At 35.0% G+C, this 26511-nt stretch overlaps 2 protein-coding genes across 2 annotated transcripts in view; one reads left to right on the top strand and one right to left on the bottom strand.

Moving 5' to 3' along the window:
- Positions 1-2118, top strand: part of Tektin-A (Tektin A) — a 16140-nt gene extending 14022 nt beyond the window's left edge. The window contains exon 6 of the mRNA XM_073967024.1: positions 1674-2118. Coding sequence (XP_073823125.1) covers positions 1674-2051 — 378 coding nt within the window. The 3' untranslated portion in view covers positions 2052-2118. The remainder of the gene's footprint in view (positions 1-1673) is intronic.
- Positions 2091-26511, bottom strand: LOC141393680 (alpha-tocopherol transfer protein-like). The gene is made up of 5 exons (XM_073967026.1): positions 26361-26511; positions 3243-3514; positions 2830-3174; positions 2575-2753; positions 2091-2271 (listed from the first exon to the last, which is right to left on the bottom strand). Exons 2-5 carry the CDS (start codon positions 3468-3470, stop codon positions 2166-2168), a joined length of 858 nt encoding a protein of 285 aa, XP_073823127.1. The 5' UTR covers positions 3471-3514; positions 26361-26511; the 3' UTR covers positions 2091-2165.

Genomic DNA, 26511 nt, shown 5'->3' with positions numbered 1-26511 from the left:
GGTGATATCTCCGAAACTGTTTAACCTCTACCTTTCTGAAATTCCACACCCTCCAGACGACATAGAGATCGTGATGTATGCGGATGATTGTACGATCTTGGCGTCGGGTCCTTTCGTCGATGACATATGTAATAGGTTAAATGTCTACATAGCTGACCTAGTGCAGTTCTTCCATCTGAGGAATATGAAAATATCCGCTAAATACACAGCTACGCTGTTCACCACATGGACAGCTGAGATGAGGCTCCAACTGAACATATTGGTCGATGGTGCACTGATTCCGACCACTAACTACCCTAAAATAAATTCGATAGCATGTCCAAGTCGTCCGCGCATGCCACAGCTATTTGCAATAAGATCAGAAGCACTTGGGGTGCTGATAAAGAAACCTTGTTGACAACCTACAATGCAATAGGCCGGTCTGTGGTAAGCTATGCGGCGCCAGCGTGGCCCGCAAAGTTTGGCGCATCGCAGTGGAAGAAGATTCAAACCTGCCAGAATGCCGCCCTGAGGACTGCAACAGTGTGCCTCCTCATGACACCAGTGGATCATCTTCATGAGGAGGCGAAGGTTTTACCGGTGCGTCAGCACAATAAGATGTTGTCGATGCAGTACCTGCTTGGGTGTTACTGCAGTGAGCATCCCTGTCACAATTTAATGGACAGGCTCCCCCCCCACCCAGGCACGTCAGGAGAGACCTTCATGATCTATAGAGAGAGGTCCAAAGGTATAAAAGAGAACCGCTAAATCATCGAGCCTATCAGGCAGGCTTGAATCGCATTCACACCAACATGGTTGCGCAAGCAGTACGAAGATACAGTGTGAATGCCGTACTTGGAGACCATCCCCCATCCATCGCAGCAGAAGAACGCCGGCTGCCAAGGCAAACACGAGTGGTTTTAGCTCAATTAAGATCCGGACGTTGCAGCCGCCTCAATTCGTATTGGGCCAGAATTGACGCCACGATACCCAACATATGCCCAGCATGTGGATTGGGACCACACGATACTCTGGATTTTGTTCAACTGCCCAGCTAACCCCACTCACCTTTCTCCTCATTATTTATGGACGCAACCAGTCCAGGTTGCAGAATTCTTGAGTCTAGATACAGAGGAACTTGATAACTGAAATAATACACGAACGAACATATATGCGTTGCTACAACAACAACACAGTGGCGCCCCAGATTTCTGAAGCTTGATCAGCAGTTCCTTTTCCTTAGGAATGGCTAACTTAAAACTTGCTGCCCGCTAACATAAAGTATTACTTTAAAATTTGCAGTCGCCCTCTTAGGTTAAAACTGCTGTATCAGTATCTAGAATATAACACAGTATATAGAATGGAATCACCTAAAATCCCACAGTGCACAACGGTATTTACCTCACAACTGTGAACTAATATGAGACATGATAAATTTGGGCTTCCTTCAGATTAAAATGATTATTTGGAAGTAATGTCACCGTAATAAATGCTGAGTTGTTAGATAGTGTCATTTCAACCACCATGGCGCCCATTGCGGTGGTTGATAAATATTCTAATGCTAGGCCAGTCGGAGAAAGGTTTCTATATAAAGCCTCTCGCTTTGCTTTCATTTATGAAATCTTCTAAAAAGACTATCTGACTACTTATTTTAAAAAGTCCCCTTCTGCTTTTCTTTCTCTCTCTCTTTGCAGTGCCTTCAAAAGCTGGCCGACACTGAGACACGTATTGAAAATCTCCATCGAGCAGTACGAAGTTTCGATGCCGCCATGAAGGTGGCACAAACCCGTATGGATAATCGTAGCTTCCGTCCAAATGTTGAGAATTGTCGTGATGCAGCTCAACAGCATCTCATCGATGAAGTTGCTTCCATACAAAGTGGCGTGACTGCTATGCTACAGGAGTTGGATGAAGCGGAACAGGTTAAAACTAAGCTAATGCAAACGCGCAGTACTTTAGAACGAGAAATTATGTTGAAGCGGCGTACCCTATGGATTGATCAGGAACGTTGTATGCTGCTGAGATCACATTATCCTTCCGCAAATGCCTTGAGCGGTTATGCTAGTATATAAATGGAGAAATTATGGTGCTCTAGAATCGGAAAAGGGATCTTCAATAAAAACGATATGATTTTATTTATTTGTTCTGTTGCCTTATTTCCTAAAAACTTAGATTAGTTCTATGGTTTACATCACATATCCTTGCTTCCCCAACTGCTGCTGCACTTCTTTGTCATCTTTAATGGCCTCAATCCAGGCGGTGGCTGAGAAGTCATCCAAAGTTCCACCATATCTGGAAGAGAAAGGAAAAAAATTTCAGAATATAAATGTAAATATGGAGAGGATAAAACAGGGACAACGATTGTAATTTGCTTCTTTAACCACATTCAAGCATAACCTCAAAATATATTTAATTTTTATAGGTTAGGTTTTGGGTGCAATCTCAATACGGACTCACAATATATCGTTCATTGTGAAACCTGCACATTCGATAATGATGCGAACTTATGTGGTGGTTTGTGTCTCTACTACTATTTAGCATTTGTCTGAACAAATGAAACTTCTGCTTAAAACATAACCTCAAAAAACCTCTCACCTCTTCGGCAAACAATCTGGATCAATGTGTTTATGCAGCGATGCCATATTCGAACCATGTATAAATAAATGTTCCCGCATTTCGGCATCTAAAAATGGATGAAAGATCTTCAGAGCAGCATTAAAAATGAAATTCTGATTAACAATGTGAAGGGAGTCAACTCTGGTGGGCATAGATGTCTGCAAAAGAAACCAAAAATCTTTTTTCATTTAAATTCCTCTAAAATCTCCATCCCCTTTTCCCCGCCCAACTTACCACCATCAATGCTATCATCTTCGATGCCACGCTTGGACTTAAATGTAAAATATGGTTGAAGGAAATTCCCTGCAAATCAAAAATACCAATTCCACCCACAACCTGATTAATGGGTTCCATGCTGCCCATTTCCAGGAGGCAAATTGTGGCACGAAATATATCATCGGTGGTGATTTCGCTAGGTTTCCACAAACCAAAACGATAAATCATTATACGGCGGCCACATCGATCTCTGTACGGTGTCACATCCACGATGTCTTTCGACGCTATATAGGTGAGTTCAAATGGACGCACCTTTTCAAAATACGATTTATTCTGGTCTCGGAATTTGTAATAATTACAAATCTGAAATAATGAATCAGCAGCATCAGTTAGAGTGTGAAAATGAGACATTGACAACATTCCCTACTTACCAACTTATAGCTAAGAGGTATATCCCAATATCGAGCCCTCAAGAATCTCATCAAATACTCATCATCTGTGCGATGTGGCTGGCAGCCATTATGTTTGTGAATATAATTACGAAATTCTTCAATTTTTTGAGCCCGGGTCTCTTCACTTTCACCCTGTTCAATGGCGATCTTTTTAATGTCATCCGGCAAATCAGGACACAAATTCAGGCGATATTCAAATGGAGGCATATTTACTTAATGAAAATCGAAAAGATTTGGTTCACTATGGTTCACTGAAAAAATATTAAAAAAAAATCTATCTGTCTTGAAAAAACATTTTTAAAGAAAATCAGGTCTTGAAGAAAAAAATCGACGTTTAAAAATTATTTTTAGAAAAACCCAATTTTGAAAAAAAAAAATTTCAAAAATTTAAAATATGTATATAAAAAAGATGCTCATTCTTGAAAAATATTTATTTAAAACAATCCAAGTCTTTAATAAATATTTCAAAACATCCACTTCCACATCAAACAAAATTTAAAAACATGTTTAAAAAATCCATATTTACAGAAAATATTTTTCAAAAATCGAGGTCTTGAAAAAATGTTTTTTAAGAAATCCACGTCTTGAAAAAATATTTTTTTAAAAATTCACGTGTTGAAAAAATATTTTTTTTTGAGAAATCCACGTCTGGAAGCTTATATTTTACAATAACTCTGGTCTAAAGCAACATTTAAAAAGTCAACGTCTTGGAAAATATTCTCAAAATTAATCAACGTCTTGAAAAATATTTTTAAAATAAATCTACGTTTTGAACAGTATTTTTTAAAATAAGTCCACGTCTTGAACATTTTTTTTAAAATTTTTTTATGATTTTAGGTGACCTTTGGACTTAGTCTTCTTTCTTAAATTAGTTTGGCTTGAGGTCAGTGCAATAAAAACAACTTTTAATTTTTATACCCTCAGCCTTTAGGCTAAAGAGGGTATTTACACTTTGATACGACCAAAAATGTGCCTCATCGAAATAATGGTTTTAGACCCCAAGTATGTTTGTACGATATCCGTTTCAGACAATTTTGAGTAGATCTAGCAATGTCCGTCCGTCTGTCTGTCTGTCCGTCTGTCTGTCTGGCTGGCTGGTGCGCACGATAACTCTCGAACGGATCAATCGATTCGGTTAAAATTTTGGGTATCGAAATATTTTGTCCAGATTTGATTTAAGTTCGAAGATGGGCCATATAGGTCCACTCCTTCAGGTACCTCCCCCACAAATGTTCAAAAATTGTCGCAAAACTTGTGCGCACGATAACTCTTGTAGGGAATAACCGATTTGGTCCATACTTTGCATATCGTGTAATTACTACCAAACTTAGATGAGGTTCCAATATGGACTCAATCGGTCCACTCCTTCGGGTACCTCCCACACCAAATTTCGGAAAAGTTCAGTTTAGGACCAGGTCTCGAATCGCTTTGATTTTTGTTTACGCAAGTTGTATTCGCTGTCCTCTATCCGACGCTGTAAGTTTCATTAGGGGCAAGTCCATACTTTCTGAGAAAATAGCCTGAAAGTTACAAAAAACCCTATGACACCGTGTGTAGTGGTTGGAGAGCAAGAAAACTCTCGAACGGATCTGCCGATTCGGTCCAAAATTTGGCTTTCGTAATATTATGTCCAAACTTAGTTCAAGTTTAAAGATGGATTATATCGGTCCACTCCTTCCGGTACCTCCCCCACAAAAGTTCGAAAATGTTCGGAAAATTTGTGCGTACGATAACTCTTGAAGGGAGTAACCGATTTGGTCCATACTTTGCACATTATGAAATTTCTACCAGAATTAGATGAAGTTCCAATATGGACTCAATCGGTAAACTCCTTCGAGTACCTCCCACACAAAATTTCGGAAAAGTTCAGTTTAGGACCTGCTCTCGAATCGCCTCGGTTTTTGTTGTAACATCTTGTATTCACTGTCCCCTATACGACGGTACAAGTTTCCTCAGGGGCAAGTCCATACTTCCTGAAAAAATAGCCTGAAAGTTGAAAAACAAACCCTATGACACCATGTTTATGGGTGGAAGCGCAAGATAATTCTCGAACGGATATGCCGATTCCGGCCAAAATTTGGCCTTCGTAATATTGTTTCCAAACTTACTTTAAGTTTGTAGATAAGCCTTATCGGTCCACTCCTTCAGGTACCTACCCCACAAAAGTTCAAAAATATTCGGAAAAATTGTGCGCACGATAACTCTTGATGGGAGTGACCGATTTGGTCCATACTTTACACATTATCATAATATCTACCAGATATAGATCAGGTTCGAATATGGACTATATTTGTCCACTCCATCCCGTACCTCCCACACAAAATTTTGGATAAGTTCACTTTAAGACCTGCTATTGAATCACTTTGATTTTTGTTGAAGCAATTTACATTCGATGCCTCAATTACGATGGTTAAAGTTGTTTCAGGGGCAAGTCCATACTTCTTGAGAAAACAGCCCGAAGGGTGTAAAAACCCCCTATGGCACCCCCATGGTCTATGTCGGTCCATTCGTTTAAGTACCTTTTCCGCAAAATTTTTGAACTTTAATCCTAATCAACATGTTTGTCGGTTCATACGACCAAAATTTTGAAACCCCCTAACTACATAAGTTTTTTGTGAAACAAAGTGTTTCAATTTGCACAGGCTGAGGGTATATCTCTGTCGGCAAAGCCGACTGATACTTTTTTACTTGTTTTTTTTTAAATTCCACTTCTTAAAAATATTTTTTTAAAAAAATCAACATGTTAAAAATATTTTTTAAAAACTCACGTCTTGAAAAAAAAATTTTAAAATCCACGTCATAAAAAATTATGCAAAAAATATTTTTAAAAAATCCACGATAAAATGTTTTAAAAAACCCCATCTAGAATAAATATTTTTAAAAACTCCTCGCCTTAAAAAACATTTTTTAAAAAATCCGCGTCTTGAAAAATGTTTTTAAAAATCCATGAAAACATATTTTTTTTTAAAAAAAAAATCTGTGACTTGGAAAAATATTTTTTGAAAAAAAATCTGTGTCTTGAAAAAATCTTTTTCTTAAATTCCACGTCTTGAAAAAATATTTTATTTAAAATTCCACGTCTTGAAAAAATATTTTATTTAAAAAATCCGCGTCTTGAAAAAAATATATTTCAAAATTCACGTCCTAAATTTTCCACGTCTTGAAAAAATATTTTATTTAAAAAATCCGCGTCCTGAAAAAAATATTTTTAAAAAGTCCACGTCCTGAATTTTCCACGTCTTGAAAAAATATTTTATTTAAAAAATCCGCGTCCTGAAAAAAATATTTTTAAAAAAAATCCACGTCCTGAATTTTCCGCGTCTTGAAAAAATATTTTATTTAAAAAATCCGCGTCGTGAAAAAAATATTTTTAAAAAATCCACGTCCTGAATTTTCCACGTCTTGAAATAAATATTTAAAAAGTCCACGCCTTGAAGAAATTTTTTTAAAAAATCCGGGTCTTGAAAAAATGTTTTTAAAAAATCCACGTCCTGAATTTTCCACGTCTTGAAATAAATATTTAAAAAATCCACGCCTTGAAGAAATTTTTTTAACAAATCCGGGTCTTGAAAAAATGTTTTTAGGAAATCCACGTCCTGAAAAAATATTTTTTTAAAATAAAAAAATTGGAGTACTAAATTTTTTTTAAAAATCCTCGTCTTTAGAATAAACTTTTAAAACAACCGCGCCTTAAAAAAATATTTTAAAAAAATCCTAATCTTGAAAAAATGTTTTTAAAATATTAGTCTTGAAAAATTTTCGATTGTTTGAGTGGAGTATTCCCCCATTGGCTCAACTTCATTTATTACCCTCTATTACAGAGAGTAATGTTTTTCAAAACGAACTGACAGTGTTGCAAAATTTTACTGATCGCTACCAATATCATGATTTCATCCCGGCGAAGGGAATTATCAATTGGCTTCTCAATTTGAAATCATGATATTGGTAGCGATCAGTAAAATTTTGCAACACTGTCAGTTCGTTTTGAAAAACATTACTCTCTGTAATAGAGGGTAATAAATGAAGTTGAGCCAATTGGGGAATACTCCACTCAAACAATCGAAAATGAGATTGAATCTTCAACAATAAACAAAACAAACAAAAAACAGCCGAGGCACAGAAAGTCTTGAAAAATGTTAAAAAATTATTGAAATTTAAACTAAATCCACGTATTAAAAAAAAATTTTAAAAAAATCCACGTTTTAAAAGAATATTTTTTTAAAAAAATCAAGTCCTTAAAAATTATTCGTTAAAAAGTCGAAGTCTAAAAAATATTATTCAAAATATCCAGGTCTTTAAAAAAAAAATTGTAAAAATCCGCGCTTTAAAAAAATATTTTAAAAATCCATGTCATTAAGAAATGTGTTTACAAAGAAAACACACGTCTGGAAAAATATTTAAAAAAAAAATCGCCTTAAAAATATTTTAAAAAAATTCACGCCTTGAAGAAGTATTTAAAAAAATCAAAATCAAATATTTTTAAAAATCTACGTTTTGAAAAATATGTTTAAAAATATCTACTTCTTGAAAAAAATGTTTAAAAAATAAAAATATATGTTTAAAAATCTACGTTTTGAAAAAAATATATTTAAAAATCTACGTTTTGAAAAAAATATATTTAAAAATCTACGTTTTGAAAAAAATATATTTAAAAATCTACGTTTTGAAAAAAATATATTTAAAAATCTACGTTTTGAAAAAAATATATTTAAAAATCTACGTTTTGAAAAAAATATATTTAAAAATCTACGTTTTGAAAAATATGTTTAAAAATATCTACGTCTTGAAAAAAATGTTTAAAAAATAAAAATATATGTTTAAAAATCTACGTTTTGAAAAAAATATATTTAAAAATCTACGTTTTGAAAAATATGTTTAAAAATATCTACGTCTTGAAAAAATGTTTAAAAAAATAAACGTCTTAAAAAATGTTTAGATATTTTTTTGAAATTTGTTTTCAAAAATCTACGTCTTAAAAAGAAAATTTCCAGAATCTACGTCTTAAAAAATGTTTCAAAAATATAAGTCTTAAAATTTTTTTCTAAAAATATCCAAGTCTTGAACAAATATTTTTTTTAAAAAATCCACGTCTTGAGAAAATATTTAAAAAAATCCACGTCTTGAGAAAATATTTAAAAAAATCCACGTCTTGAGAAAATATTTAAAAAAATCCACGTCTTGAGAAAATATTTATAAAAAACCACGTCTTGAGAAAATATTTAAAAAAAATCCACGTCTTGAGAAAATATTTAAAAAAATCCACGTCTTGAGAAAATATTTAAAAAAATCCACGTCTTGAGAAAATATTTAAAAAAATCCACGTCTTGAGAAAATATTTAAAAAAATCCACGTGTTGAGAAAATATTTATAAAAAACCACGTCTTGAGAAAATATTTAAAAAAAATCCACGTCTTGAGAAAATATTTAAAAAAATCCACGTCTTGAGAAAATATTTAAAAAAATCCACATCTTGAGAAAATATTTTAAAAAATCCACGTCTTGAGAAAATATTTAAAAAAATCCACGTCTTGAGAAAATATTTTAAAAAATCCACGTCTTGAGAAAATATTTTAAAAAATCCACGTCTTGAGAAAATATTTTAAAAAATCCACGTATTGAGAAAATATTTTAAAAAATCCACGTCTTCGAAAAATATTTTTAAAAAATCAAGGTCTTTGAAAAATATTTTTAAAAAAATTACGTGTTGGTAAAATTTAAAAAAAAATCCATATTTTAAAAAAATACTTTTTTTAAAAAATTCGCGTCTTGAAAAAAATGATTAAAAATCCACGTCTTGAAAAAATATTTTAAAAATACGCGTTAAAAATGTTTTAAATAATGCATGTAAATAAAATTGTTTTATAAATTCTTAAAATGCTTGGAAAAATATTTTTAAAAAAATCACATCTTGAAGAATTATTTACATTTATGATTTAAAATATTTGAAACGAAACAAAAAAGTATAGAATTGTTTTACATATGTATCCATTTTTTCAAAAAAAATATTAAAAAACCCCCGTTTAAAATAACTAAAAAACACCAATGACCTGTTTCACTAAGACGATTTGAATTCGTTCGAAATACTACCAAACTTCTGTTTTATGAAAAATATTTCATACATTTTTGTTTTCAATCAAACAAATATTTATTACAATAACAGGAGTTTGGTCATAATTCGAACGAATTTGGGTTCGAATCGTCTTAGAGAAACTGGGCACAAGTCTTCAAATTGTTTTTTAAAAAAATTCACGCTTGGAAATAATTTTTTAATCCACGTCTTTAACTGATAAATAGGATCTTTGGTTTTGCTTGACGATTGCACTACATTAGAATTCAGTCTATAGCGTTTTGAAGACTAGTCCCTAACCAAACTCTCATCTGCTTGAAAGGAAACATATGAATTCATCCATTACATGATAAGGATGAACCCACAAAGTGCATTTACATCAATGTGCCCAAATTTTGATTGTGTCGAAAAAAAATTAAATTTAAAATTGTTTCCTGTATTGCATTGAAGATAAGGACTGAGGAATGACATTATACCAGTTCTTGTCAGGTTTGCACAATTATTTATAATAAAACTAGCAAAATGCCCGCTACTTCGTATGCGGAAAAGAAATAATATTCAAATAAACATTTAATATGGTGAACACTGAACATTTTTATGTACCTTTAGCTATTTAAATTGATATTTAATTTCTTTCAAGTACTGTTCGAGCATGTTTTGTTCGAATTTAAAAAAAAAAATACCTCTACACTTCAACAGCCACCTAAATTTTAAATTTCAGTCCGAATTTTGAAATTTGTGATATCAAAATGTAGAAAACCGATCGATTCCCCGGTCAGGCAACATCAAATTTTCGACGGTTACAAAATACCCCTCAGTAATGTTGGCGACATTTACTGAGTATTTCAGTCATGTAAAACTTCTCTACAAATGGTGTCGTAAGGCACGCCGTTCGGACTCGGCGATAATCAGTACGTCTCATATCATTGATCTAATATGAATCGGGGTGCACTCATTGATATGAGAGAAGTCTCCCTCGTCCCGTCTGGGATGTTTGTGAAACAATTATTACATTATTTAGAAACCGAATTCGTGTTAATGTAGAAACAATAAAACATTATTCAGTACAATTTTTAGAATCCAGAACCTTAGCTCATTAGCTTGTCACAGTTTTAGCTCAACTTGTTCACCCAATGTCAATAGTATTACATGTGGAAACCTTTCATACATTTAAAGGTAAATTTTAATAAACATTCTAATCCAATCTCAACAGTGATCCTCGCAACAAATTTCAATGATCGATTCACCTAATACCAGTGCTTCAATATTTAGTATTACTCAATACTCCTAGTACATTTATTGTACGACCATTTCTAAAAATGAACCTGTCAAATAGACAATAACCTTTTCCTTAGCCCAATACCAAATTGATTGCAATTTTGTACTTTTCACACACTAATTATATTATTCCAGCTTCATTGCTACACCAACGTCAAATTTAATACCAACCGGAATTTAGTATTTTTCGTATACATAAGTACGTACACATAATATCGAATTTCACAATTTCAGCTCTACTAATTTACACAATAACAGTTTGAACCAAATTCTGTTCCATTTTGTAATTTTGTATGTATATCCACAACGACATCCATACCCTACACATCAAGAGGGATTATAATACCAAATTTCCGAATTCCATCTCTATTCATAATACCATTAATACTTTTCGTATGAAAGTACGAATTTCAATAACTATCTCCAACAGTAATTCCAAATTTCAGGATACTACCCTATCCGTCCACCTAAAACTAAATTGTACGAAATTAAGTACCATTTAGTACTTTTCGTAACCATAAGTACCAACTTCCAAAACTATCTCAGTCCTACACTCCAACAGTAATCTAAAATTCAGGATTCCAGCTCTCTCCGTTCACCCAAGTATTAATTGTACCAATTTAGTACCACTTAGTACATTCCGTGCCCATAAGTACGAATTTCCAAAACTTCCTTAACCCTACACTCCAACAATAACCTTAACTCGAAATTCCAGGATTCCCGCTCTATCCGTTCACCCAAATATAGATTGTACTAAATTAAGTGTCATTTAGTACATTCCATACCCATAAGTACGAATTTCCAAAACTACCTCAATCCTACACTCCATAAGTAATCATAATTCCAAATTTCAGGATTCCAGCTCTATCGGTCCACGTAAATTTCAATTGTACCAAATTTAGTACCTTCCGTACACATAAGTACGAATTTCTAAGACTAACTCAATCCTACAGTCCAACAGTAATCTTAATTCCAAATTTCAGGATTCCAGCTCTATTCGTTCACCCAAATCTAAAGTATACCAAAGTTAGTACCATTTAGTACTTTCCGTACCCATAAGTACGAATTTCCAAAACTACCTCAATCTTACACCCCATAAGTAACTTTAATTATATATTTCAGGATTCCAGCTCTATCTGTTCACCCAAATCCAAATTGTACCAAATTTAGTACATTCAGTACCTTCCGTACCCATAAGTATGAATTTCCAAAACTACCTCAATCCTTCACTCCATCAGTAACCTCAATTCCAGATTTCAGGATTCCAGCTCTATCCATGCACCCAAATCCAAATGGAGTACCATTAAGTACTTTCGTACAAATTTCCACAACTTGTTCAATCCTACAGCCCAATAGAAATCTTTATTCAATATTTCAAGATTCCAGCTCTGTCCGTTTACCTAAATTTAAATTGTACCAAATTTAGTATTTTCCGTACCCATAGGTACGAATTTCCAAGATTAACTCAATCCTACAGTTCAACAGTAATCTTGATTCCAAGTTACAGGATTCCACCTATATCCATTCACCCAAATCCAAATTGTACCAAATTCACGACCGTTTAGTACTTTTCCTATCCTATCTCTAATCCTATACTCTAACAGTAATAATAATTCAAAATTTCAGGATTCCACCTCTATCCATTCATCCAAATCCAAATTGTACCAAATTTAGTACTTTTCGTACACATAAGTACGAATTTCCAAAAATAACCCTCATATCTCAATCCTACTCTTCAATAGTAGTCTTAATTTTAAAATTCAAGTTTCCAGTTTTATCCGTTCACTCAAATCCAAATTGTACTATATTTAGTACACTTTACTACTTTTCGTACATATGAGAACGAATTTCCTTTCATGAACACCACCTCCCATCCTTTATTTCCATACCAAATTTTAAGATTCTAGCTATAGCCGTTCAAAATATACAACTGGTACTAAATTTTATAACTTTTAGTACTTTTCGTACACTTCTAGGTCGAAATTCCAAAAACCCTATGGTACATCTTTCTAACTCTCCACCAATGACCCTCATCCCAAATTTCAGAATTCTAGCTTTTCCCGTTTGCCTAATACAAAGGGTACCATATTTAGTACCATTTAGTACTTTTCGTACCCTTCCAGTTCGAATTTCCAAAAACCGAGCCTTATCTCACGCCTACATACTAACACCAACCTACACTCAAAATTTCAAGCTTCTAGCTTCATCCGTTTCGTCTGGGCGTTGATTCCTAGTCGGCCCCCCACACAAATTTGACCATTTTTAGTACATTTTAGTGCTTTTCGCACCCTTGTAGGACGAATTTCCAAAAACCCAGCCTTATCGAGCACCTTCGCCCAAGACTAATCCTCACCCAAAATTTGGGAATTCTAGCTTCAGCCGTTTCGTCTGGGCGTTGATTCCTAGTCGGCCCCCCACACAAATTTGACCATTTTTAGTACATTTTAGTGCTTTTCGAACCCTTGTAGGACGAATTTCCAAAAACCCAGCCTTATCGAGCACCTTCGCCCCAAGACTAATCCTCACCCAAAATTTGGGAATTCTAGCTTCAGCCGTTTCGTCTGGGCGTTGATTCCTAGTCGGCCCCCCACACAAATTTGACAATTTTTAGTACATTTTAGTGCTTTTCGCACCCTTGTAGGACGAATTTCCAAAAACCCAGCCTTATCGAGCACCTTCGCCCCAAGACTAATCCTCACCCAAAATTTGGGAATTCTAGCTTCAGCCGTTTCGTCTGGGCGTTGATTCCTAGTCGGCCCCCCACACAAATTTGACAATTTTTAGTACATTTTAGTGCTTTTCGCACCCTTGTAGGACGAATTTCCAAAAACCCAGCCTTATCGAGCACCTTCGCCCCAAGACTAATCCTCACCCAAAATTTGGGAATTCTAGCTTCAGCCGTTTCGTCTGGGCGTTGATTCCTAGTCGGCCCCCCCACAAATTTGACCATTTTTAGTACATTTTAGTGCTTTTCGCACCCTTGTAGGACGAATTTCCAAAAACCCAGCCTTATCGAGCACGTTCGCCCCAAGACTAATCCTCACCCAAAATTTGGGAATTCTAGCTTCAGCCGTTTCGTCTGGGCGTTGATTCCTAGTCGGCCCCCCACACAAATTTGACCATTTTTAGTACATTTTAGTGCTTTTCGCACCCTTGTAGGACGAATTTCCAAAAACCCAGCCTTATCGAGCACGTTCGCCCCAAGACTAATCCTCACCCAAAATTTGGGAATTCTAGCTTCAGCCGTTTCGTCTGGGCGTTGATTCCTAGTCGGCCCCCCACACAAATTTGACCATTTTTAGTACATTTTAGTGATTTTCGCACCCTTGTAGGACGAATTTCCAAAAACCCAGCCTTATCGAGCACCTTCGCCCCAAGACTAATCCTCACCCAAAATTTGGGAATTCTAGCTTCAGCCGTTTCGTCTGGGCGTTGATTCTTAGTCGGCCCCCCACACAAATGGTACCATTTTTAGTACATTTTAGTACTTTTCGTACCCTTATAGGACGAATTTCCAAAAACCCAGCCTTATCGAGCAGCTTTGCCCCAAGACTAATCCTCACACAAAATTTGGGGATTCTAGCTTCAGCCGTTGCGTCTGGGCGTTGTAGATCACATAATCACTTTACTCTTTTATATATATAGACTAGCAAAATGCCCGCTACTTCGTAAGCGAAAAAGGAATAATATACAAATAAGCAATATTTAGTATGGCGAACACTGAAAAATTTGATGAACTAATACCTATTTGAATTGATATTTAATTTCTTTCAAGTACTGCTCGTATACGTTTTTTTCGAATTTCAAAAAAAGACCTCTACACTTCAACAGCGGCCTACATTTTAAATTGAAGTCCATGTTTTATTAGAACGTTATGGGTATTTTGCAAATTTTATCCATATTTTCCAACCGAATTTTGGAATTTGTGATATCAAAATGTATAAAACCATTATTCAGAAGATGTTACCCTCCCAGCAAAATTTGACGGAAGGGGTTCTTTTCGATGACGTGATTTCATGTCATCTTTTGCATTGGTTCAAAGGAAGTCGTGAAAGATCCGATCTTTTCATTAGGATTTGAACCAATGCAAAGGAAGTCGTGAAAGATCCGATCTTTTCATCAGCATTTGTACCCATTCCATCGATCCAATAGAGATGATGTTTGTGTTTTTATTTACACACCTGTTTATTTTCATATTGGTATGTTCCAGTACTGCAAAAATCTACTAATTTTTACTATTTTTTTCGATAATATAAAGGAAAATTGTTATCGTAGTAAAAATAAGTAGATTCTTGCCGTTTCTGGAACAGACCAAAGTTGTTAGAACTGTCGTCGTGATGTTGTCTTACATTTCCTGCATATCAAACAACTAAAACTTCTAAACAATTGGTATTATATGAAGTCCCAACCATCGAGCTAAAAATAGAATCGGACTGCACACATTGCTATTTTAAAAGTTCCCTTGTCTGTTCTAAATCTGACATAGAATGAAATCAATCAAATCTCGCTTCTTGGAATTTGAAAAAAAGTCCGAAACGAAAAGGAACAAGAATCTGAAAATAAAGAAGAAACTACTTTTGGAAAGAAACAATTAAAAATAAAATAATAAGGCATAAATGGTATTTTCCATAAAAAGTCTCTCCACCCCGTTCGTTACATTTTGTTCTTAGAGATCCCTAAAGCAAGTCGGGTTGTAGATCCCTACATATTTCCGTCACTAAACAAAAGAGTATAAATTACCAAAATGTTGTTATAAAATAACAAAATTATAAAATAAAAGTAATTTACTAAAAAAAAAATACTTAAAGGAGTGCATTTGGAGTCCATGTCGAAATCTGAACTGGTGATGGGAAGATAATTGAAAAAACCTTTTGTAAGATGAAAGAATATCAGTTGCGGAGAACGGAGGAAGTAATCTTTTGCGTTGCAGCGGTGGTGATTACATTGCAATTTTGGATGTAAACTTTCGAAAAACTAAACTGATAAATTAATTGTAGCTATTTCATGAATTCGTTTGAATTAATAAAGAGTTTTGTTTTTTCATGAAAACCATATTTCAATACAGCATTTCCATTTTCCAAACAAGACATGAAAATTTCATGCCAAGGGGTTGGTGAAAATGACATGCCAAAGCATTGGTTAAAACGACATGTCAAAGCATGGGTGAAAATGACGTGTCAAAGCATTGGTGAAAATGACATGTCAAATCATTAGTGGAAATGACATGCCAAAGCATTGGTGGAAATGACATGCTTAGGATCCAGAAAAGAACGTCATCTTTTGGGGTCCACGCTCATATAAAATTCATCGATGAAGATGCTAAAAAGATGACATGCTAGATCACTTGCACCCATGATTGAATGTCATCTTTGGCATCGAACATTTTGCTGGGCCTATATAACAGTTAACTTTTGAGACATTTTATTTTCGGCCTTTTTTCTCAGGATGTAAAAACCTTCTTGTAAAACATTAGCCGCATAGATCTACCTTTTCAAGTGAACTAACAATAACGTTTAGAATAGACAACAAAGATAAAAACAATTTTGTTGAAAAGGTACGTTTGACTTTTTGATTTCAGTACATTATTTAGAAACCAAATTCGTGTTAACCTAGAAACAATAGTACATTATTCAGTACAATTTTTAAAATCCAGGACCTTAGCTCAAATGTTACAGTTTTAGCTCTATTTGTTTACCCAATGTCAATGGTATTACATGAACAAACCTTTCATACATTTAAAGGCGGATTTAAATAAACATTCTGATCCAATCTCAACAGTTATCCTCATAACAAATTTCATTTATCGATTCACCCAGTACCAGTGATTCAATATTTAGTATTATCTAATACTTCTAGTACACTTATTGTACGACCACATCTAACAATGAACCTGACAAATCAATAATATATCAGAATTTCACATCTATACCAAATTTATTGCAATTTTGTACTTTTCACGCACTAATGATATAATTCCATCTTCATTGCTACACTCAACGTCAAATTTAATAGCATTTAGTACATTTCGTATTTCTCAATAAATCATCTAGCCCTCAGCCTAATTTTAGAAACACCAACACAATCCCTCATACAACAATTCGGAAATTGTACCATATTTAGTTCCATTTAGTACTTTCCGTACCCATCAGTTCGAATTTCCAAGACTAAGTTAATCCTACAGTCCAACAGTAATCTTAATTCCAAATTTCGGGATCCCAGCTCTATTCGTTCCTCCAAATCCAAATTGTACCAAATTTAGTACTTTTCGTACCCATGAGTACGAATTTCCAAGACTAACTCAATCCTACACTCCAAAAGTAATTAAATTCCAAATTTCAGGATTCCAGCTCTATCCGTTCACCCAAATGCAAATTGTACCAAATTTAGTACATTTAGTACTTTCCGTACCCATAAGTACCAATTTCCAAAACTTCCTCAATCCTACACTCCAATAGTAACCTTAATTCGAAATTTCAGGATTCCAACTCTATCCGTTCAACTAAATTTAAATTGTACCAAATTTAGTACCATTTAGTACTTTCCGTACCCATAAGTAAGAATTTCCAAGACTAAGTCAATCGTACAGTCCAACAGTAACCTTAATTCCAAATTTCAGGATCTCAGCTCTATTCGTTCCCCCAAATCCAAATTGTACCAAATGTAGTACTTTTCGTACCCATAAGTATGAATTTCAAAAAACTTCCTCAATCCTACACTCCAACAGTAACCTTAATTCGAAATTTCAGGATTCCAACTCTATCCGTTCACCCAAATATAAATTGCACCAAATTTAGTACATTTAGTACTTTCCGTACCCATAAGTATGAATTTCCAAAACTACCTCAATCCTACACTCCATCAGTAACCTTAATTCGAAATTTCAGGATTCCAACTCTATCCGTTCAACTAAATTTAAATTGTACCAAATTTAGTGCCATTGTGTATTTCCGTACCCATTAGTACGAATTTCCAAGACTAACTCAATCCTACACTCCAAAAGTAATTAAATTCCAAATTTCAGGATTCCAGCTCTATCCGTTCACCCAAATCCAATTTGTAACAAATTTAGTACCGTTTACTACTTTTCGTACCCATAAGTAAGAATTTCCAAATCTACCTCAATCCTTCACTCCATCAGTAATATTAATTCCAAATTTCAGGTTTCCATGTCTATCTAAATCCAAATTGTACCAAATTTGGTACCATTTAGTACTCTTCGTACACATAAGTATGAATTTCCAAAAGTACACCCATGTCTCAATCGTACGCTTCAACGGTAATCTACATTTCAAATTTCAGGTTTTCAGCTCTATCCGTTCACCCAAATCCAAATTGTACCAAATTTAGTACAATTTAGTACTACTCGTACACATAAGTACGAACTTCCAAAATAATTTCCTTATATCAACACCACTTCTCAACCTTGATTTCCATACCAAATATGAACATTGTAGCTATATCCGCTCAAAATATACAATTGGTACCAAATTTAGTAACTTTTCGTACACTTATAAGTCGAATTTCCAAAAACCCTTTGGTACATCTTTCTAAATCTCCATCAGTTACCCTCATTCCAAATTTTAGAATTCTAGCTCTTCCGTTTGCCTAATACAAAGGGTACCATATTTAGTACCTTTTAGTACTTTTCGTACCCTTCTAGGTCGAATTTCCAAAAACCCAGCCTTATCTCACCCCTACACACCGACAGCAACCCACAGTCAAAATTTCAGGTTTCTAGCTTCAGCGGTTTCGTCTGGGCGATGATATGTCAGTCACTCAGTCACTCACTAAGCTCTTTTATATATATAGATTATAACAATACAGAAGAACTAATCAAAAATGCAAAAGCAACAGCAACAGTCAGTCATAGATACTGGACATTTGATGTGTCACAACACTTTCTCTGTTAGGGTAACGATTACACCTCGTTTGCACTTAAGCAGATTTAATAAACCCACTGAGTTTTAAATGTCAACTCCATAGCGCAAACGTCACATACATCCTCATAAAGAAGGTCGACCCGGCAAAATGTTCTAATACAAACGACGTTTTAAACTAGAGTTTTTTGGTCATGATACTGAATCTATCTCGATGTGTTTGACAGACGTTAAAAAATCGAGATAATGCAATTTATCATTAGTAGGGGAATTCTGTAACTCATTTTTTGACTTACCGACGAAAATCGGTAAAAGTAAAATGCTTATATTTTCGGTAATTAACGAAAATTCTCGGTAAGTTAACAATCAAAATAAAGCGGTCGCTAAGTCTTAACGATAATAATAGTGTTGTTAATTTTTATTAATACTTTTTATTCATAATTTTGCGTAACTCAAAACATGTGTTACAGAATTCCACTAGAGATACGGGTATTTTCTAAACGCGCTTTTAATCTCGTTTCAAAATTTAACAGTGTCGAAATTAAAACTTGGTTTAGACTATACACTCATACGATAATTAAGTGAATTATCTCGATTTATTTGACATATATTGTATAAAAAGGACAACTTAAATCCACTGGATTTGCGAAATCAATCATAGTCTAAATGTACCATTTACCAATTGCACCCTGTTGAAACGCAATTAAGCGGAAATTTCTGCAGGTTGGATTTGCGATTTATCTATACCTCTGAAAACCTGTTCAGTTCAATGCATTAATTATCGCTTATTTTGGGCTATTTAGCTGCATGTGTTACCGATGCATACGTTAACTCAATCTTCAAATTTAAAAATTAAAAATACAATGAACTTTGTTTAGACAGATCATTAAAAATCTACGAATGTTTTGATTTGCTCATCTGTGTTCGCTTAAAACCAGTTTTTTTGGCAATTGAGATTTCACAGTTCTATAACTTAAGCGATTTTTACATCTAACATGTTTTATGAAACGTGCGTCATTTAAGCTGTCAATGCCGTAGAATATCTGTCAAATAAATTACATAAATTCCCAAAACACCTGTTTTTAAGTGACTTTTACATCTAACATGTTTTATAAAACACGCGTAATTTAAGTTGTGAATTCCATGGAATATCTGTCAATTAAATGACGTAAATTCCAGAAACAGCTATTTTAAATGCAAGTGTAAAATACGTTTTAAGTGCAAGTGTAAAATGTAAAATATAATTTTGGTGGTTGTGTGGAATTCGAACCTTTTCCTTTTTCCTTTCCTTTTTCACTTGCAAAAAAGTCGGTCATTAAGCTCAACTCCAACGAGAAAATTAATAAAATGAGTTCAATACCAATAAGTTGTGCGTAAAGACAAATTGGCACCTCTTATAGTAGCTTTGTTCCTTTACTTTTCTAATAGTAAAAGCAGCAAAAGGGAGAAGTTCTCTCTTCTCTCAGAAATCTGCGAAAATTGCTCTCACGTAACAAGTTTTGCACAAAAGTAAAGAAACGGAAAAATAGTAGATCTGGCAGCAATGTCAAAAAACATAGTCCCAATTTACATTAGGCGAGTTTACTTGCGGCAATTGTCAGTTTGTAGGTGAGAGAGGGTGCTGAGAGGCAAAGGGTTACCATATGCCTCACCTCTCTCTCCTACAAAATGACAATTGCCGCAAGTAAACTCGCCCAATGTAAATTGGGACAAACATGGCTGCTTAAAAAAATAACAAACAAAATAAATTTCACTGCTTTTTATTATTTTTTTTTTTATTTCACTGGTTTAAATTTTAATTATTTTATTGTATTTCTTTTTATTTTGCTTTGACAAAGCGCGTAGTTTTGTTTTTTCCTTTTGCCTTAATTGTCAAATCAGCAGTTTGACAGATTTTCCACTTTTTACACAACGAAATTTGTCGAGCAGAAAGTAGTAAAAGAGAAAGCCATTTTGGCTCTCTCCTCTCTAAAAATTGCTTCCAGTTTTACTACTTTTTGGGGTTAAGGAACGCTTTCCGAGTTAAAAATGGTAAAACTTGAAGAAACGTTAACGTAAAGGAACAAAGCTAGTATGACACAAATGTGGGAATCGTTCGATACTGCGTTTTGGTCATACTTCAATTATAGGTCTATCTGAATATCCTAACATTTTTAACAATTTGTGCAAATTGTTGCTGGAAGTCGCCTATTAACACAAAAAGTATGTTCCATTACTTTTGAAAATTGTAAAACCGGCAAAGTTGTGAAAGTTGTAAATTGCTTCCATATGAATTGTATTGTGTCTGAAGTGAGGGCCAAACCTATAGCACGCAACAGTCAGAGCTATAGGTTTGGCCCTAAAGGAATGCTTTTCGAGTAAAAAGTGGTAAAACTTGAACGTAAAGGAACAGAGCTAGAGTTTGCAAATTCTTGCTGGGCAAATTTCTTCTTGCAACCAAATGCAACTCTTCTTCCTGAAAACAATCAATCATCTCTTTTTAATTATTTGGCTATTATGTTTGTGCAGATTGAAAAAAAAAAAACAAGTAAAAAGTATCAGTCAGCTTTGCCGACAGAGATATACCCTCAGCCTGTGCATATTGAAAAATTTTTTTCCCAAAAACGAATGTAATTAGGGGGTTTTAAAAATTTTGGATGTATGAACCGACAGAAATATTGATTAGGATTAAAGATTAAAAATTTTGCGGAGGAGATACTTAAAGGAATGGAACGACATTGACCATTATGGAAGTGGATCTCCAGCCACTACATATGGTGCCACAGAGGGTTTTTGCACCCTTCGGGCTGTTTGATCAAGAAGTATGGACTTGCCCCTGAAAAAATTTACCATTTTTTACGGATGGAGTGGAGAAATATAGTCCATATTTCAACCTGATCTATATCTGGTAGATATATTAGCATGTGTGAAGTATGGACCAATTCGGCCACTCCCTTCAAGAGTTACCGTACGAACAATTTTTCCGAACATTTTTGAACTTTTGTGGGGGAGGTACCTAACGGAGTGTACTGATATGACGTATCTTCGAACTTTAACTATGTTTGAACAAAATACTACCAAAGCCAAATTTTGGACCGAATCGGCAGATCCGTTCGAAAGTTATCTTGCGCTTCAACCACCTCACACGGTGTCATAGGGTTTTTTTTGTAACTTTCAGGCTTTTTTTCTCAGGAATTATGGACTTGCCACTGATGAAACTTGTACCGTCGTATGGGGGGCAGTGAATACAAGTTGCTGAAACAAAAATCAATTCGAGAGCAGGTCCTAAACTGAACTTATCCCAAATTTTGTGTGGGAGGTACCCGAAGGAGTGAACCAATTGAGTCCATATTGGAATCTCATCTAAGTCTGGTAGACATTTCACGATTTGCAAAGTATGGACCAAATCGGTTACTCCCTTCAAGAGTTATCGTACGTACAAAATTTCCGAACATTTTGGAACTTTTGTGGGAGAGGTACCGGAAGGAGTGGACCGATATAGCTCATCTTCGAACTTAAACTAAGTTTGGGCAAAATATTACGAAAGCCAAAATTTGAACCGAATCGGTTCATCTTTTCGAGTGTTATCGTGCGCACCAGCCAGCCAGACAGACGGACGGACAGACAGACGGACATTGCTAAATCGACTCCAAATTGTCTGAAACACATTTCGTCCAAACATACTTGGGGTCTAAAACCATTATTTCGATGAGGCATATTTTGCCCGTATGAAAGTGTATATACCCTCGTTAGCATAAATGCTGAGGGTATAATTATTCTGGAAATCGCAAGCCTAGTTTTTTTGGGAACAAAGTTGCCAAATGGAAAATTCCTTTTTTAATTATTATTATTTTTTTTATATTAAAGTATATTAAGTTTGTCATTCCGTTTGTAACACATCGAACTAATCATTTGCGACCCTATAAAGTATATATATTTTATGATCAGGATAAAATTCTTAGACGATTTAGCCATGTCCGTCTGTCCGTCTGTTGTAATCACTCTAGCGCCCGAAATAATTGAGATAGAGTGCTGAAATTTTGCACTCGAGAGTCTTTTTGCCATAGCCAGGTCAAGTTCGAAGATGGGCTATATCGGTCCACTCTTTGGTATAGCCCCCATATAACGGTACCTCCGGATTTGAGGTATTTTGACGTTCTTCTCCACATTTGCAGACCGAATTAGCTATAACTTGGCACTTAGGGTTCCTAGGGTATTTTGAGAATTTTAGCCAGAATTTGTAACCGAACTATCTGCAATTTGACATTTGAGGTTCTCAGTGGTCATGAAACATCTCCACCAAACATCGTCAACATAGGTCCATGTTTTGGTATGGTCCCCTTATAACCGTACCTCCCGATTTTCGGTATTTTGAGCATTTTAGTTACAATTTTTAACCGAACTAGCTGTAATTTGACATTTGAGGTTCTTAGTGGTCATGAAACATCTCCACGAAACATCGTCAACATTGGTCCATGTTTTGGTATAGCCCCCATATAACGGAACCTCCCGATTTTCGGTATTTTGAGAATTTTAGCTACAGTTTTTAACCGAAATAGCTGTAATTTGACATTTGAATTTCTCAGTGGTCATGAAACATCTCCACGAAACATCGTCAACATTGGTCCATATTTTGGTATAGCCCCCATATAACTGTACCTCCCGATTTTCGGTATTTTGAGAATTTTAGCTACAGTTTTTAACCGAAATAGCTGTAATTTGACATTTGAAGATCTCAGTGGTCATAAAACATCTCCATCGGAACATCGTCAACATAGGTCCATGTTTTGGTATAACCCCCATATAACGGTATCTCCCGATTTTCGGTATTTTGAGAATTTTAGCTGCAATTTTTAACCGAACTAGCGGTAATGATCGGTATTTTGAGAATTTTAGCTACAATTTTGTCTATTCAAAAATAATCGTCAATATAGGTCCATGTTTTGGTATATCCCCCCATATAACTGTATCTCCCGATTTTCGGAAATTTTCAGTGGTCACGAAATTTCTTCACTAAAATTCGTCATCATGGGTCCATTTTTGAGGGTCTACATTGTTTTGATGAAAGTACTCTCAATTTGACTCTTGAAGTTCCCTGCAGCTATAAAACTTTTCCGCCAAAAAATTTAAAGATAGGTTGACCCTTTGATATAGCCCGTAGGTGGTACCTTTCACCTAGCTGAACATATTTTTATACCCTCAGTATTTATGCTAACGAGGGTATATACACTTTCATACGGGCAAAATGTGCCTCATCGAAATAATGGTTTAAGACCCCAAGTATGTTTGGACGGAATGTGTTTCAGACAATTTGGAGCCGATTGAGCAATGTCCGTCCGTCTGTCTGTCTGTCTGTCGGTCTGTCTGGCTGGCTGGAGCGCACGATAACTCTCGAACGGATGAACCGATCTGGTTCAAATTTTGGCTTTCGTAATATTTTGCCCAAACTTAGTTCAAGTTCGTAGATGAGCTATATCGGTTCACTCCTTCCGGTACCTCCCCCACAAAAGTTCAAAAATGTTCGGAAAATTTGTGCGCACGATAACTCTTGTAGGGAAAACCCGATTTGGTCCATACTTTGCACATCGTGTAATTTCTACCAAACTTAGATGATGTTCCAATACGGACTCAATCGGTCCACTCCTTCGGGTACCTCCCACACAAAATTTCGGATAAGTTCAGTTTAGGACCTGGTCCCGAATCGCTTTGATTTTTGTTTACGCAAGTTTTATTCGCTGTCCTCTATACGATGCTGTAAGTTTCATTAGAGGCAAGTCCATACTTCTTGAGAAAATAGCCTGAAAGTTACAAAAAACCCTATGACACCGTGTGTAGTGGTTGGAGCGCAAGATAACTCTCGAACGGATCTTCCGATTCGGTCCAATATTTGGCTTTCGTAATATTTTGTCCAAACTTAGTTCAAGTTCAAAGATGGATTATATCGGTCCACTCATTCCGGTACCTCCCCCACAAAAGTTCGAAAATGTTCGGAAAATTTGTGCGCACGATTACTCTTGAAGGAAGTAGCCGATTGATCCATACTTTGCACATCGTAAAATTTCTACCAGTCTTAGATGAGGTTCCAATATGGACTCAATCGATCCACTCCTTCGCGTACTTCCCACACAAAATTTCGGATAAGTTGAGATTAGGACCTGCTCTCGAATCGCTTTGATTTTTGTTGCAACAACTTTTATTCACTGCCCTCCATACGACGGTACAAGTTTCATCAGGGGCAAGTCCATACTTCCTGAGAAAATAGCCTCAAAGATGCAAAAAGCCCCTATAACACCATGTGTAGTGGATGGAACGCAAGATAACTATCGAACGGATCCGCCGATTCGGTCCAAAATTTGGCCTTCGTAATATTTTGTCCAAACATAATTTAAATAAGCCATATCGGTCCATTCCTTCAGGTACCTCTCCCACAAAAGTTCAAAAATGTTCGGAAAAGTTGTTGAAGGGAGTGACCGATGTAATCCATACTTTGCACATAATAATATATATACCTGATATAGATCAGATTCGAATATGGACTATATTTGTCTACTCCTTCTGGTACCTCTCACACACAATTTTGGATAAGTTCACTTTAAGACCTGCTCTCTAATCACTTTAATTTTTGTTGTAGCGATTTGCATTCACTACCTCCAGTACGACGGTAAAAGTTTTTTTCAGAGGCAAGTCCATACTTCTTAGGAAAACAGCCCGAAAGGTGTAAAAAAATCCCTATGTCACCATATGTAGCTTTCGGAGAGCACGATAACTCTCGAACTGTTCAACCGATTTGGTCCAACATTTGGTCTTCGTCATATTATATCCAACCTTAGTTTCATGGGCAATACCTGTCCACAACTTCCGGTACTTCTTCTTTAAAAAATGTCACTAAAATGCTAGGACGATATCACCTGAATGAGGCAAACAATTTGGTCCAAACTTTGGATCTCCTAATATTTTGTCAAAATTTAGTTTAACTTCTAAAATGGCCCACATCGGTCCTCTCTAAGGGTACCTCCCCCACAAAAGTTCAACATTAGTGCAGTTAATTCTAAATCCACATTTTTGTCGGCAAGTTCAAATGTCCAAAAAGGGCCACAAAATTCTGAAGAGACCTTAAATACATTCGATCTGTCCGTAGGTGAAAGTTTCACTTCACATTGGCTGAGGGTATATATCTGTCGGCAAAGCCGACTGACACTTTTTTACTTGTTGTTTTGGTAATCGACTGTTATGCTTGGTTTACATTTACGAAATCCACTCGATTTCAACTGTCAATTCATTTGCGTATACGTCAAATGAAAACTCATCCGAAATCCATTGGATTTCATTTGACGTTTAAGCAATGGAATTGAAATCGAGTGGATTTCGTAAATGTAAACCAAGCTTTATCTTGCTAAATTTTACTAAATGCTGTCTGTCTGTTTGCTTTTTACAGAAAGCACTTGTTGGACAATTCATGCTGGAGAAGTAACCAGACAGACTTAATATTGAATTGTTTATACGTATTTATTTAGATTAAACAGTTCAACCACCTTCCAGATTGGGTTCCTGTTTTAAAAATACCCACTCTTTAAATAACAAAGATAATCATGTTTATGTTATTGTATTTTTGGTCACGGAAAGTTTTCAGTTATCATTAAAAATACTAAAGAATCTATTTATACAGACCCCATCGCTCTGTTTCTTTACGTCCAAGAATCTTCAAGTTTTACAAGTTTTTACAAGAAAAGCTTTAGCAAATTTTACTACTTTTGCCGCTTGTAAAAAGTAATGGAACAGACAGACCATAGACGTATTAAACAAATTGGACATTTTGAAAACTAATTTTCCTATTTTGAAATACGTTTATAAGTATTTTTTTATTCAAAAACCAACACACCACACATTAACAAATACCTTGACTTGAAATTAATTTTTATTAATTATGTATACAAATTTGTATAAATTTTTAACGCGTTTTGTTGTTTTCTTTAAATCGCCAAATTGAATTTTAAATTTTGATCTATCGAAAAGAACAAACAACGAAACACTCTCGAACTTAGCTTAA

Source organism: Musca autumnalis, unplaced genomic scaffold, assembly GCF_047663935.1.
Source record: "Musca autumnalis isolate F117 unplaced genomic scaffold, ASM4766393v1 scaffold_2, whole genome shotgun sequence".
In the NCBI taxonomy this organism is placed as follows: Eukaryota; Metazoa; Arthropoda; class Insecta; order Diptera; family Muscidae; genus Musca; species Musca autumnalis.
The sequence above is the reverse complement of the archived record's forward strand: the minus strand, read 5'-3'. Positions and strand labels throughout refer to the sequence as shown.

Coding starts and splice junctions, on each gene's coding strand:
- LOC141393680 (XM_073967026.1), bottom strand. CDS start 3,470: ATGCCTCCATTTGAATATCGCCTGAATTTGTGTCCTGATTTGCCGGAT. Junction 2,754..2,829: donor AGATGATAGCATTGATGGTG/GTAAGTTGGGCG, acceptor TTTCTTTTGCAG/ACATCTATGCCCACCAGAGT. Junction 2,272..2,574: donor CCAGATTGTTTGCCGAAGAG/GTGAGAGGTTTT, acceptor TTTCTCTTCCAG/ATATGGTGGAACTTTGGATG.